This window comes from Schistocerca gregaria, chromosome X (assembly GCF_023897955.1).
Source record: "Schistocerca gregaria isolate iqSchGreg1 chromosome X, iqSchGreg1.2, whole genome shotgun sequence".
Taxonomy (NCBI): domain Eukaryota; kingdom Metazoa; phylum Arthropoda; class Insecta; order Orthoptera; family Acrididae; genus Schistocerca; species Schistocerca gregaria.
This window is the reverse complement of record NC_064931.1, coordinates 532,730,035-532,746,379: the sequence shown is the minus strand read 5'-3', so window position 1 is coordinate 532,746,379 and position 16,345 is coordinate 532,730,035. Positions and strand designations below refer to the sequence as shown.

At 37.5% G+C, this 16,345-nt stretch overlaps 1 protein-coding gene across 1 annotated transcript in view; it reads right to left on the bottom strand.

Moving 5' to 3' along the window:
* Window positions 1-274: 274 nt before the first annotated feature.
* Window positions 275-16,345, bottom strand: part of LOC126298159 (uncharacterized) — a 133,004-nt gene continuing 116,933 nt past the window's right edge. Inside the window, exons 3-5 of the mRNA XM_049989468.1 lie at window positions 6,432-6,540; window positions 4,548-4,775; window positions 275-1,986 (exon numbers count right to left, since the gene is read on the bottom strand). Of these exons, the coding sequence (XP_049845425.1) occupies window positions 4,549-4,775; window positions 6,432-6,540 (336 nt within the window). The 3' untranslated portion in view covers window positions 275-1,986; window position 4,548. The remainder of the gene's footprint in view (window positions 1,987-4,547; window positions 4,776-6,431; window positions 6,541-16,345) is intronic.

Sequence of the window (16,345 nt, the reverse complement as noted above, 5' to 3'; positions counted from 1 at the left end):
TTAGTAACTTTGCCAGAATTCAATGAAATAATAAATTGTTCAGTGTATGCTCCACACACACACACACACACACACACACACACACACACACACACACACACACACACACACACACACAGAGAGAGAGAGAGAGAGAGAGAGAGAGAGAGAGAGAGAGAGAGAGAGAGAGAGAGAGAGAGAGAGAGAGAGATTTTTTTTTTCACTGCAGGTACCTGGTACCTGTTATGAAAACCAACAATAATTTGTATAACAAACAAATATTAAATCCAAGCAATACTGTGGAGAAAAAATTTATTGGTTCAGCCAAGTATAAATAATTGGTGCTTAATAAACTGATACATAAATAACTGGAATGGAATCACAAGATCACATATGTACAATAAGCACAAAATATATCAAAGACATGCAATATATAGATTGTTCTGTGTAAATGGAAATAAAACTTTAAGACTATAGTGAATATTACATACTACACACAATATTTTTCATACATCACAGAATATTACATTCAAATTCAAATGACAATAACAGCTTAAACAGTTTAAAGTGAATAAAATTTCTTTAAAACAAGTGGTACTACATTTAACCTACATGACTGAAAATGCAAATTAATGGGTCTTAGTTGGTATAATAGTACTGTTATTTACTAAATTTTAAATTAGCTGTTAAAAAGGTTATTAATAAATTTTTCAACAAGGAAGTGTGGCCTTCTGCAAAATGCGCAATATTTTCCCATGGAATATAAAAAGAATTAATCACTATACCACACTTGGTGTGTTCTTTCTAAAAGTCACACCCTAGATACACAGATAGACCAACATATATGGTATACATACAAAACACTGCTGTGTCACTTCTAATACCTCTTTGAACACCATCACTTTATGTAAACTACGGTGAATACATGGTTTTGCATACACAGAATATTGAAAACTTATTTGAGCACAAACTTATATCATACACTTTCTGCTATTACATCGAAGTTATAACATTACACTACACCTTTCATACACAAAGCAAATGCTCTATGATTCAATAGCAAATGGAATCAAGACACTCGAAATATAAAGAATCACAGGAACTTTGTTACATATTTATTTACAAAAATATTATTCAAAATTTCCATCTTTCCAGATTGTATTAAAAAGAAACGAAATATAAAAAAAGTGCTGAACAATGCATCACAGAATTTTTAGAATGCATCTGTTTCAAAAATTTGTACAATTTCACGAGCAGCAGACAACTGCATAATAATGCATTTCAGGTATGTAAAGTTATAAATTATTAAGTTATTTAGGTTACACATGACTAGACAGTCTTTAACACTAATGATCAGATACTTAAGCTACATACATCACATTGCACACAAAATATGGGAACATAAATCATCTACATACAGTCAAACACTCGAGTGCTATTTTTAGGCAATAATAATTTCATACTTAATAAATGATGAAAATATAACACTGGAATACTTCTTGAATTCTCACACATAGCACTAACACACATTTACAAATATTCACAATACTGGTAATTTTATCACTCCTACATGGCATTTCATACATTAAATATCACCTAGCAAAAACTATCAGCCACTTAGAATATACTGTTTCAATATATGGAATTGACTCCTTGGCTTCTTTAAACCAAGTACAACTAAATCAACATCTCAGAATAATTTAATGAAGAATGACTGAACATCTAGTTTACTAATGCATTGGGCAATGAGAGGAGTGATTATACTTGCAAACTTCATAAAATGAAAAAAAAAGTACAACAGGTAAGATTCAACAGCCACAGAAGTATGAATATACAAATTTTAGATAAAATCTCATACAAAAACTTCACTCATACTTCAGCATGACTTATCACTCTCTGATCACTTTCCTTTCCAATACTTCTCTGGAAGACTAGAGTTAAAAGCAACCTTCCATCAAGCTCACCATGAGCAGCACTCATTAAATATTAAATGGTCTTCAAAGACAGCTGAAAAAAACAAAAAAAGACATTTATATAATAAGCACATTATGTCAGTAATGACAGACTAAAACTAGAAATAACTGAATTCTGTTTACAATCCTAAATGCTCAAAATTCAAACAATATTACAATCAATAGACAAAAATCACATTCTTAAGCAAATTAATGAATCAGAATAAGGCACTTGTGGTAGACTATAAATATAAACACAAATGTCACACATTTGATATATGCATATTTGTTATATGGAGGGTACTTTTAATAAGAATCAGTGAGAGATAAGAGGCAACAATTGGACCTGGCATGTTTTCTAAAAATACCTTTGCTCTCCTGTGTATTCTAAGAATTTAAATTTAGTCAGTGCCAAACAACATAAAGAGAAGAAAGAGGAAGCTATACATTGAAAAATAAAAGAGATTCGACTTTACAATGATGTGAATAGGGTGACAAATAATGGCGAGAATCCTAAAAGTCAGTAGCACTATAATCAGTGTTTCCATGATAGTGCCGAGTATTAAAGTAATGACAATTTTTTTGTTCTACACCAACTTTTCCTTCACTACGTTTCACCTCACGTAGCAAAAAGGCTTTTGTCTGTACTTCAAAAGGAGAGGTATGGTTTTAAATCCCATCAATGACAAGTTCACTGAAGATGAGGTGCAAACTTAGATTGAACATTGGCCCTGTCCTTTTCAAAGGAACCATACTGTAATTTTCCAGAAGTGTTTTAAGGTATCCACATAATGATGAGACGTTGATTTGAACCCCACTACTCCTGACTGCAATGCCGTCAATATTAAATAGACCACAACAGTTTCAAAAACAAAATATTTGTGAAAACTGCAACATTAAGATGGACACATATTACTGAAATTCACTTAATACAAAGGGTGGATAAATAAAATTAAACAGTTATGATTACACAACTGCACATGATGCATGGCTACAAATTTAGTATGGTGTGAAGCATCACATGGTGCAATCAGAATCTCGTCACAGTGAATCAAATAGGACTTTCCTATGTTCCTGGAGAACCTCCCTCATTACAGTTTCTATGCAAGTCTGTGTCTGGTGAACATTTGAGCTTGATTGGTGGCTGCATCTGTTCTTCAACTGGAATTCCCTGCAAGGGTGGCAGTACTTTGAGCTATAGGATATCCTTGATGTAATGCTTGCTGTTCAAATTGCACTAAACACTCAACAGTTGACAATGAATATTGCATTCAATGGCACCTGTAAAACCACTATCAGTTTGTGGTCTGTGCCACTCCATAATGCATACTGCTAGGTTAAGTCAACAAGTGCACCTACAACATGTATTTGGCCATAAATGGACAACTTGAAATGGGAAGACACTAAATTCTGGCACTGTAAGTCATGATATGACAAACAAGTTTCTTCCAGAGTGTCTGTTCTAGCTCACTCATATTCCACACTCTGATATCGAGGGGTATTGGCACTTACTTTACCATTTCAAATTCATCTGAGTGAGGACTGTTTACTAACTGTGGCTGCAATAACGATGACCTTTAAAATCATTTAAGGTGAATGCTGCGGGACCTACTTATCAGTCACCTCTCTGCAAAGGTACTCGCATGTTGTCAGGAAACCATTCTATACAGACTTTAAAGTTTGGATTCACTGTGGCAATACTGGGTGTTGCTATTTTCAGAATTATTCATGTGTGTACTCAATCTACTACTGTGAACACATTAAATTTGGTTTAATCTTCTTTAGTTTATGACAAGTCTTTAAGGCATCCATCACCATACTTATGAATATATAGCCAGAACAATATGTACTTCAGAAATTGCTTCATATCTGAGTATCTCTAGATAGATATCAGTCTATTACTTGCTGATAACATGCAATCTAAAGTACACAATAATTTCTGATTCATGGTTTTATCATATACTCAAAAAATTAAATTCCTTCCATAGTTATTAGGAATTTGGCTGGTTTTAGCAAGAAAGTTCACTGCTCATTTACATTTCACAACATTCAAAAGGTAGTAACACAGCCCAGACAATCCTCAGCTGGACAATATCTTTACTACCTATTTGTGACAAGTTACACTTATCTCTTGAATATCCCTGTGGTGCTTTGTAGAATGTAGCATGGTGAATTACATTCCACAAAGGAAACTGATAGCTTGGTACATCTTATAACTGTAAACAAGCAAAAATAACTGTGGGTTGTCCAAAGTAAATCTCTTAAGTATGCTCTTGTGACCTCACATTTTTAATGAAGTTCTAGAAACTGTTGTAAATAATAACATTTCTGGAGATCAAAACTGAAACACTCAAATGGAAAAATAGGCACAATTTCTGATATGTATGCACCCCCCTCCAAACTACACACACAGTTTACGCGGACATGAGAGATAAATTATGAAGACATTTCAGCTCTTATCAGGGACTATGTACTACACACTTCTACTGGACAGCAAACAAACAAACACACACACACACACACACACACACACTTAGAATGTGAACTGCCCCAACCAAAAGAACTAACTAAATAACACAATTTAGTATTACAATCCCTGAAGTGCAAAGCCTTTACCTTAGAAGAGTAGGTCAGCAGTGTTACCCTCACTCCAAGCCATTGTTTCTCCATCTTCGGCTGGTTTCAAGTGTGGATCTGTATCCAGTGTCTCATCCTTCTGTGGGGTTTCTTGGTCTGTGGTGACTGGCTGATTTGCATTTGGTAGGGATCGAGTTACACCAAGCTGGAAGCCTTCAGTGCCAAGTACGACTTTGCTTGGTGTGTAACTAGCAAGACTACTGCCACCTACAAAAGCGTATTACACGTGAAGGGAATATTCTAACCACAAAGTCAAGACACATTGTCACTGCCAAAGTACTATAGTTAAAATAAAAAAGAAATGAGTTACCCCTAACGTGAGATAATGTAAGTGCTATGCATTTTTCAACTTCGGAACAGTTTACTACTTATGTTCATATAGGATGTTCAAACTTTAATGGTATCACTTAGGACAGTCAACAGTATTAGCTACTTTTGCTACACAATTATTAGAATGGACTAATTCATGAAATCACCATACATAAATACTAAGCTAGAATGTATGTTGAGACTTATATAGGAATACAACAAGAAAGCTTTTTACAGTATTCAGTTGCCATACAAGTTTGGATGAAGTAATAGTTTCTAAACCTTCTATTAAGAGGAAATTTATTGATATCAAACAAGTGACTCAGTTCCTACAGGTAAAGTTTTAATAAGGCAAGGAGGTTTTGGAGGAACTGGTGGTTTCAGCCGCACTGAAATATAATGAAGTCATTAAGTTCAAGTCTTTCTTCTGTATGTGTGTTCAGTAATGCAAAAAATGAGACCATGTTCTACACACTCAAAATTCTGTTACACAGTATTTATTAAGTAAACATCATTGTTAGGCTTGATGGTCTTCCTTTTCTAAAACTTCCACGAAATTAAGAACCTTAATGTCAAGATAATGAAATACTATCTCTGAAGACATATTTTGTCAGTGTTTGTATTAGATATTGACAATTACTGTAAAATGAGGCAGCGATTATAAAATTCTTCAGAAATGTAAAGACACAGTATGTTTGATTCCCTTAACATTCACAGAAGAATTAGTCTTTCTTTTCTCAGACTTTTTTCGGCATTGTCATTCATAATGTTGAGACAATTTATGATAGGCAGAATGCACATTGTACAATAAAACACTACAAATAATTTTAAAAAAAGGAGCCATGCATGCACAGACACACACACAGAAAGAGAGAAAGAGAGAGAGAGAGAGAGAGAGAGAGAGAGAGAGAGAGAGAGAGAGAGAGAGAGAGAGACTGCTCTAGACCATAATTCCTCTTTCAAGAGCAGCTTCAAAGACTCCTTACATGATCTGTTTCACAGTAACTCTATCTTAACCTGGGCTTCCAAAAAAACTATTATTGATATCAAATATATGACATTTCTCAGGCCACAAGAGAGTATCTGAGAAACTATGCCAGATCCAAAACAATTATAATGACTGATAAATCTTCAAATGAAGAGCACCAACAAATTATCTTCTCTATGATGATAATGTATGCACCTTCAACAACTAATAATTTTTTTACTACATAGTATCCACTGGTTGTGGTTATCAAGTGGTAGTGTGATGATGATGATACTAATGTTGTTACAATGAAGCATAGCTTTGAGTTTTTAGAAATTAATTTTAACAAATGTGGAAGATTAGAATATTATACTCTTTGTAAAACTGAAATCAATCACACTTCCTTAAAACAGCAAGCAACCAAATGAATGAAATAACTATCAAGCTAACACACAATCACTGAAAGATCAAGATTTACTCACTATAAATAAATAATTAAATAAAACTACATCTGGAACCTTAGGAACCATACATAGTTCAAAAGTATGTACTTCTACAAGAACAATAATTTATGTTAATAATCTCACCTGTTGGTGTAGGTACACCAGATACCGGAGTTGCAAGTTCACCCATAAGGGAAGCTTCAGATGGGTACTCAAATGTAGTAGTTGCAGAATCGTTGAAAGAAATATGCATCTGAAACAATGCCAACAATCTTCAATGTTTTACATTCTGCTACTGCCCAAATGAGAATCTAATTTGTTTAATAATTATAATATCAGGATAAATTTAGTATGAACACCACAGTCAGATAATAAAATCAAATGCAATAAAATCAGTGTAACAACTAAAGACACTGGTCTGATGCATTCACTTTAAGCACCCTTGCGTGCTACCTGTAATAGCTATTGAAAAACCCTAGTTACTCCTAATTAGTTTTTTATGCATAATCTGGGTAACATTTTGTATGGCTGAGAAAGAAGTTTTCGGTATTTTCCTGATAGTCCTCATGAAATATTTTCATTATTTTTTTGTCAAACTCTTGTCAGATGCAAAATTTTTAAAAAACGTTGTGAATCTGCAACTTCACACTTAATGTCAACAAAACCATCACTTTATAAACACTTTAAGAGCATTATCCATTCCATGGGACTCACAATGAACACACTGTTTGGGTGATGTCAGTCCCCTGGGCCTAACAGTCAACATTACTTTTGGACAAAGTCAGACTGTGGAGACTGACACTGTACTTTTCATATGGACATCATCAGTGCAGGACAAAGGAGTAGTTTAGATTTTCATGAATTATAAAAGGAAACCAACTGTTGAGTTAATTTTCTACCTGCATTCATCTTTAGGATCTGCAGCTCATCTTTCTTTCCATGTTTGCAGTTAAATTATTGGATATAGGTTCCACCTTTTACACAAAAATGTTTTTTCTTGTTACCCAAACATATTTTTTGCACTTCTGTGCCATCATCAGGGGGTTTTGTTTATTGAAAACTATACAAAGTGAACATATTTTAGGTTGTAACTGATGTAAACAAAGTGAGGCCTGTAGGAAGTTTTTGTTCATTTTTGTTCTTACCGTGATTTTACACTATATGGTTTTGTAGGACCATCTGTATGGTATCCTGCACTGATAGCTTGTCATCTGCAAACCAAATGATGTAAATGTGAATTTCATCAGCAAGTTAACACATCCCTTTATTTTTTTTAAAGAATGTGCTTTTTGTGTGGTAAAATGTTTTGCATATATGTTTGTCAGTACACACGTTTTGTTGTGAGTTATCCTCCACCTTTTGTGTTCTGGGAGCACTGCACTGCAAAGTTCCTTTAGTGTGTTAAGTAATTGTGATTACAGAGTGTAGTGTTCTCATTTAAAACTTGTTTGCCTTTTGCTATTGCCTTCTGAATGTGGAAGTTATCTCCTATTGTCAGTCTGTGGTATAGACTGTGGCTGGATTTCAGTATTTTTAAATCTGTCGCTGTTTTAGTTGGGTGGTGGTCAGCAAATGTGCCATTGGTGCTGCTACTTTTTAGGGCACCGAGTATCTTATTCTAAAGTTCTTGCATGTTTGTCCTATGTATACTGACTGGCAAGTGTTGCACGCGAGTTCATGTATTTCTGATCTGTTGAATTTATCTGTGGGTGTCTCCTGTGTTCTCAGTGTGTGTTTGGTGTGGAAATAGAATTGTTTGTTAAACATAAAGTAATTTTGTGCATTGTGCCTGAATGTTGTGTTCACAACAATATCTATGCACTTTATCAACCACCTTTCCTTCCTTTTATCCAATCGTGTTTGCTTCTTCATATATCTATACCGCCTGGATTTTCTTCATGTGAATGATGTGCGAGCTGTTTCCAAAATATCATGATTGACACTTTCTGTCCCATAACATGTTGTATGATATAGATATCACACATTCACAACAGCTGTGTTCAAAAAGATAACAAATTCTAACTTTTGATATCATTTTAGAACTTCCTTAATGGGCTGATATATGCACTCATCTGATCAGAAACATGAATAGTCATTTTTCCCTTATTCAAGAACAATTTTTGGTTTCCAATACACCCCTCTTCTGATTGTCATGTTTTCAGTTTTACTCCAATACATGTCAGGTGGTTGCCGGCACACAGGACTGCTACCTCAATGGAAAGCCCAGTAAAATTGGCTACATGTGCAACCTGTCAAACACGTTTGTTATATTTTAACTCTCCTGTTCAACATATCAGGCTGCCCAACATACTATACTCTAACCCACACACATTTCTAAACATATGTGTACTACCTATTCAGTTGAAGTGTCATCTAGTGGAAGAGTCTTGTAAAAAATAGAAAATGGATTGCAAGGTTACTTATTATTTTGAAGTAAGGGTTACATTCTGTGATACTTACACAAGGCACACTTATGTTGTACGTGTAGCACGTTCCTTGTTAGGAGTCTTTCAAGCCATGTAATGATATTTTCATTTTTCTAAGACGGTGAAAGTATACCTAGACCAATGCCAACACAGATAGTTTCTTGTCTTTTAATAGACAAAAAGTTATCAGTCTCTCTAAATATCACCACGAGATACTGGACAGTTCTATGTGGCATATCGGTGATAGAATGGGTAAACATTTAAATGTGGTTATCTTCCCTATTTTAATGTATGGTAGGATCACTGAGCTAAACGCTATACTTTGTGAAGCACCAAAGTGCTTATGCTAAATACATTAAATAACAGCATTTTTTATATAACGGCAGAGTCCGTAAGAATATGGGTAACTACAAAAAGCAAAAATCAGTTTCCTTTTGGCAACAATCTAAATCAAAACTGTATGTAATTGCAATCTCTACTCTTTCCACTTAAGACATGCTGGCAATAGAGGAACACATGTATACTTCCTGAGGCATACAGTGAGGTAACAAAAGTGATACGCACATATACAGATGGTTGTCATATCACGTACGGCAGGTATAAATTGGCAGTGCACTTCCAGGGCTGTCACTTATACTAATGTGATTCATGTGAAAAGATTTCAGACATGACTACGGTCGCACGATGGGAATTAACCGAGACTCAACGCGGACGGGGAATTGGAGCTAGATGTGTGGTACATTCTGCTTATGAAATTGTTAGGGATTTCAATATTTCAAGACCCACAATATCAAGAGTGTGCTGAGAATACCAAATTTCAGTCATTACCTCTCATCACAGACAACACAGTTGCCAACGACCTTCACTCGAGGATCAAGACCAGAGGCATTTGCGTAGAGTTGTCAGTGCTAACAGAAATTAATGTGGGATGTACAGCGAATGTACCTGTTAGGAGACCATGGTTAAATTTGGCATTAATGGGCTATGGCAGCAGGTGACCATCAGAAGTTCCCTCGCTAACAATACTACATCACCTACAGCACCTCTCCTAGGCTCGTGACCATATCAGTTGGGCCATAAAGGGCTAAAAAACCATGGCCTTGTAGACAAGTCCACATTTCAGTTGGAAAGAGCTAATGGTAAGAGTTCAAATGCTGTGCAGATCCCACAAAGCCAAGGATGCTTGTTGTCACCCAGGCACTGTGCAGGCTGGTGGCGACACCATAGTGGTTTGGGTTGTGTTTACATGGAATGGACTGGGTCCTTTGGTCCAATTGAACCGATCGCTGACTGGAAATGATATTTTCGGCTATTCTGAGATTATTTGCAGCCATTCATGGACTTCATGTTACCAAACAACGATGGAACTTTTATGGATGAGAATGTGTCATGTCACAGGGCCACAACTTTTCGCAACTGGTTTGAAGCACATTCTGGACAATTCTAGTGAATGAGTCGGTCACTCAAATTGCCTGAAATGAATTCCATGGAACATTTATGGGACATAATCAAGAGGTGAGTTCTTGCATTGGCAACACTTTTGCAGTTATGGATGGCTATACAGGCAGCATGGATCAATATTTCTGCAGGGGACTTCCAATGACTTTTTGAGTCCACATCACATCAAGCTGCTGCACTACTTGGGGAAAAAAGAAGGTCTGGTGTGATATTAGGTGGTATCCTATGACTTTTGTCACCTCAGTGAATTAGGCAATAGCATATATGCTGCTATTTTGAATCAACTTTTTTAAAAGCCTTGTTTATGCACTATGGCCTACTGAACAGCAAGATTAAACACACTCAGTAGCATGGACCACACAATTTCATCCAAATGATGAAGGGCGAGTTAGTTCCATGCTCCATGGACCATTTTGCACAATAAAATTGATGATGTGGAAAGAGTCATTTTTACATTCACATCACAAATTAATTTGTAAATATGGTTACATGCTGAACACTTCTAATATTTTTTTTAAAGTTTTACACATTACAATAAATGAAAATCTTTGATTCAAAAGGAGGAGTTGCAAGGAGAAACTTTTTCAGTTTGTTTTCATATTTTACTTTGCATTGTATGACCCCTTTTGTGCTAAAGACACCATTAATGTGAAAAAATGAATGTAGTTTTCCTTCTGTTATTGTAGTTATGTAAATAATTGTTCCTTTGGTATGTACTAGATTATTTAGAAAATCTAATGAGGGAATAAAGATATTGTGATGCAGCAGTCAAAATGCTTAACTCCTTAAACATAATCCTATAAGATAACCATAGGCAAGCACCTCATATTAATCTTACAGCACATTTTTGAGCAATGAGGTGGTAGTGTCATGTTATGATGTGACACGTGCATAAAACGTTAGGAGGGTATCCTGTGCCGTGATAGCATAAACAGTCAAGAACATGACAAATAAGTTGCACCTCACTGCATGGCAGGCACATCTGGTGTGATGACATTTGACATGCTCAATACAACTAATGATAGGTTCTTGCAAATTCATCGAGAACTGATGGTTAAGATAACAGGATGCCACATCTCAACCACTTTCCTAAACTATTCCCTGTTGGAAAATGGGGCACATTGAGCCAGGTAATTTCTGACACATCATACCAAACCATCAGTGTGTAGTGATGTGTCAGGCAGCTTTTTCCCATTTTGAGTGTTCACTGGCAACACTCCTTTAACTATGTTAATGTTTGTGTAATGTGTGGGGCGATGGCTTCCTGTATCAAATAACAAGGCGGTGGGTTCTAGATTATGTCTATGTTTACCAGAAGTTTCTGTTGTTGTTGTTTTACAACTCTGAATTTACGATTTATTTGCTGCACTGTGATATAAACCAGCTGTTATAAGCTGAAATAATTTAAGGCGACCCTTGTCAGTATGTTGGAGCCCATATCAGTTGACTCAATTTGACCAGAAAGGAAGTTTACCTTCCCATTCGTGAGCAGACCTTACAACTAAATATATTAATTTTAGTAGAATTTGAAATTTACATATACACAAAATACTGCTAAATATTAACCACCTCCAGAAAGCTATGATGCAGAAGTTAGATTCAAACCTACATGCATCTCATCAGCCTGATTCTCTCTCTCTCTCTCTCTCTCTCTCTCTCTCTCTCTCTCTCTCTCTCTCTCTCTCCCCCCCCCCCCCCCCCCCACTTTTAAGCATTGGTACAATAAACCAACACGGGTTACATCACAAAGGCTACACCTAGCTTATTCTCTTATCCTAGTAGAGAGTACGCTAATGCACATCTGGACACTTTGCTGTTAGGAGCCTTTGAACTAAGAAATAAAACTGAATTTAACAATGGTCAAATTCACTTTAATTGCCAAAAGCACCAGTTCAGATTTAATCAGCAATCTGATGACAAATCCCAGTGATAAACAATGTTAACTGAAGATTGGATTCATAGTACTTCACTATACTTCCTAAGTATGTGGAATCCATACCCCGATCACATCATAACGAGGATCGTGAGTGCTCATAGGGTTATCTGACTGGCAAGAAAGTGTTACAAAATGTTACACATTTTTTAAATTATCAACTGCCTGGCAAACTAAGAAAGATGCCCTATTGCGCTGTGGGGTTCCTTTCGAAGGTTTAAATTGTTGGCAATCGTCTTACCATGCACGAGTTTCGGAAGTACTATTCCCATGCGCTGATAATACGTCATCTTCTGAAGTGACAAAGGCTGTGAAATGCACACCTACTTCAATGTCAGCTTTGAGTGCTCTGTACTAGGGGCCTGTGTAAGGAGAGCACATGGGATACGCATGTCACACCCAGTACAAATTACCAATGAACCTGGCCTTCCGTTGGGAGGATTAGAAAATACAACCCCAAGTTAAAACAAAAGTAGTCAGAATATAGTGAGAGAGAATAATGCACACTTCAGAGACACTGAGACAAGGGAGATATTGAGCACCACAATATGTAGCCTGGGAGGCTCATTGTGCTGAATCGATTAACCCAAAGAGTTGAAAATGCAATCAGTAACTGAGGTCCACATCGGAACAAATTGCATTTGCATTGGTTAAGAATTCTTATTTAGTTCTTTCCGAAAGGGTAAATTAAATGATACTGGGTACTGAGTGTCCACTGCAGTAGACAGATTGAATTTCACTAAAGTGCAATTGAATTTACATGGGAGGAGATCACTGGTTAGATTTACGATAAAGTTTCAGTTATTTCCTTCTTCAGCGTCGAGGAACAATTTGAGAATAATAAACTGTGTTTGGTAACTTCATTCAAGGACGCTGAAGAGTGCTGAAGTTACAGGGGCCGACACCTACCAATCTGCCAGGCCTTTGACAGAAAACGTGAGTTCGTACATCGACCCCATTGCACTTTGTGGACTGTACAGCGTTGTTATAGGCATGGACTCGTGTGAACCCACCTCAAATCCTGCAGGCTGTCGGGTCCAATGTAACTAGTTCCACTTCCAGTCCACAAGCGTATAAACCCATGTTTGCTGCAGAAGCAATGGTCTGGTGGCAAGGGTTAGCTCCTCTGTAGCATCACTAGGTGACATTTCCTATCCATAATTTGTTCAAGATATTCTCTGCAACTACTCTGACTTTGTCAGAGTTGTTTCACTGCATCCTAAAAAGAAATTTGAGTACTTCCTTGAAGATCCATGACAAAATGTCACCTCAGTAATGCACAGATTATTAATTACTATCAGAGTAACAATATATTAATCGATTATGTCCATAGATCTTGGCGTGTACGCCATTTATATGACAATGTTTGTGTAAGCCATAGAAGATTAAACAACTCCACTGAGGTCCTGCTGACGCTACTTAAGTCTTAAGTGGCAGTGGTTTGGGGTTAGTGAATGGACGCTACAGGGCGTCTGGCTCGGAGCGTTCCTTGAAATATCGATTCGCAACAGTTCGTTGTGTCACTGTGGCGACTATTGCTACTGCAGATGCAGTACGATGCGTCAGAGCCATGCGCCAAACACTATGGTTTTCCCTCTCGGTAGTGCCATGTGGCAGTCCGGGGTCCGGTCTTCTTGCGGCCTCACACTCTCATGACCATCGTTGCCAGTAACCATGTACAGTGGCTAAATTCCTGCGAAATCTTCCTGCAGTATTGCAGAAGGCACATCCATCTTCTTGTAGCCATATTATACGACCTCGCTCGGTGTCCCCCCCCCAACCCCTTCTTCCTTCACAGAAGATGGAGTGGTGTTAGTAAATGATTGTATACTTTTCCGAACGTATGGAGTTTGAAGGGATCTAGAAGTTACTCGCGAAAATAATAACGGCTAATATTTTGTTCTGTAAATTAGTTAACAGGCTGAAGTTGTGTGAAAATATTGAGATTGGTTATAACTGTATACAGTAATAACTGCAACTGTTGTGCCCACATCAGATTATTGTACCTGGAAATACAGCGCGCACACACATTATATAAGGAATAACGATCAGCATTGGTGCTTCCTCCTGAGCTGTCAGCTGGTTATTCAGCGCTCCTATCTCACGGAAGATAATAAACACCTCGCTGCGTCATGTGTATCGGCCGCATTAAATTATGACGCCGCGTGAGCCAGTAGGGCTTCTGTATTACTTCGTTGGTTATAATATCAAAATAGTTGTGGTCCGACCAATGCGCTGTCTTATATGACTACAGTAGTTTGAATGCAATGTTCCCAGTACAGTTTAAATACTGTGGCCGAGGAAACTGCATACTTGGGAATCTGAAGAACCCATCGGTGCGGCTCTGTATGGTCCATCAGACTCCCCGCTAATTCAGTACTAATTGCTGTACTGTAAAGGTTTAATATCCCTCGATGGCATCATCAGGGGCTGGGGAAGGATGGGGTACGAATTTGGCAGTGTCCGATTTCAAGGAAACTATCACGGCAATTGCCTTGTGTGATTTAGGGAAACCACTTTAAACCTACATTTGGATGACCGGACACTACTTTGAACCACCGTTCTCGATAAAGTGAGTACAGTGTCGTAATCACTGTGCCACCTCGTTCGGTGGTTTACTGAATGTGAAACACCTTAGAGTTCATTTACAACAAGGATCGGCGTATAATTTTTCTGACAGCCTGTTAACACAATTTGCCGAAACGCACGTTCTGCTTCTGTATGGAGTTAACGATAATATAGTTAGACAGTGGAGTGTACATTTGTAAGATAAGAAATTACTGCAAAACTCAAGAATCATGAGGGCGATGCTACTGAGTAGTAGTTCACACGACCGAAGGAACATGGACTGACTTTCGGCATCGCCAGATGCAAATTTTGATATGGCAAGCTCCTAAATCTCGAATGCCTGCTGCCACGCGAGTAGCTTATTAAAAGAACAAAGCTTGGATGGACATCTGCCTCCAGGTTTTCTTCCAGTTCTGTTGAGTATGGGATGCGCTTAGTCACGCAACCTGCGTTTTCAACGGTTTACATGTGCCAGATGGCAGTAATAACACGTTTCACATCCTCTTTGTCTGACAGCTACAAAACGGAGCTGTACTTCGTATGCATGGGGCACACTGGTTTTTCATATTGCAGAACAGTGATGTTTTATACTCTGTCATTCGACCGAGCACATTTTATTGCTGTTAAGAGTTCACACTGTAATATTACCTTCATCGATATTTTATCATTTGCGGCGGATTCACGAAACTGAATTCCCAAGCATACAGTAATTATCACGTTAATAAAATTTTCAGTTTACTGTTATTACATTTGGTGGGTATTAAAATTCCATGAAGTGTTAAGTTTCAAGGGAAAATAAGAATATTCTTTTGTTCAAGCCATTAAAGTCGTATTAAATGTCCGCACTTAAATATGATTCAGCACGAAGGCAGTAATCGCCTGCGCTACGATTAATGAAAAGGGAAGCACAAAATTTCGCGGAACGTGCAATAAGAAATGACATCCGATGTACATGACAAAACGCGGACACAAACATTTAACCTCGCTTTTCATCTTCCGCATCTCATTGACCCAAAGCGAGTTACACTAGAATGGCTTACGACACATTCGTTTTGGCGCCTATCTTTAAAACCGATTCCTTGTTTGACAGTACTGCGCATCGCGACAGCAAATTCAATGATGTGGCCCTGAAAAATAGGTGACACGTTGTCAGGTAGTATAACAAGCGGGGCTACGTTCGGTCTAATGAGCTTAAATATCACATATTTCTTTTACCGTATAGTTATTAAATGAATATCAATTAAGATTATGGTGAAGCTTGATATCCGTACTTACTAAAAGGTGATATTTATAGTTATTTCGGTCAAATGAAGTATTAGCCTTCTGATATAATTTGACACCAATGCTTTGAGCAGATTTCAAGCATAAGCAGTTTCGACACTGTAAAGTAGCACTCTGCTGTTTCAGTCTATACATGCGCAAGATTCTGTAAACGCATAATCTATTCCGTGAGGAAATCAACAGACAGTGCGTCATATCTGACAGGGACACATCTAGCTAACTGGCCGTTAGTTATAGCTGGTTGGGCAGGTTGGAGTAAGAGAAGAGTACGTCACCTGACCGATACCGTGTCAACAATACCAGGACCCAACCGCACCGACCGGCCGCCGTGTCATCCTCAGGGTAACCGGATGCTGATACGGAGAGGCGTGTGGTCAGCACACAGCTCTTCC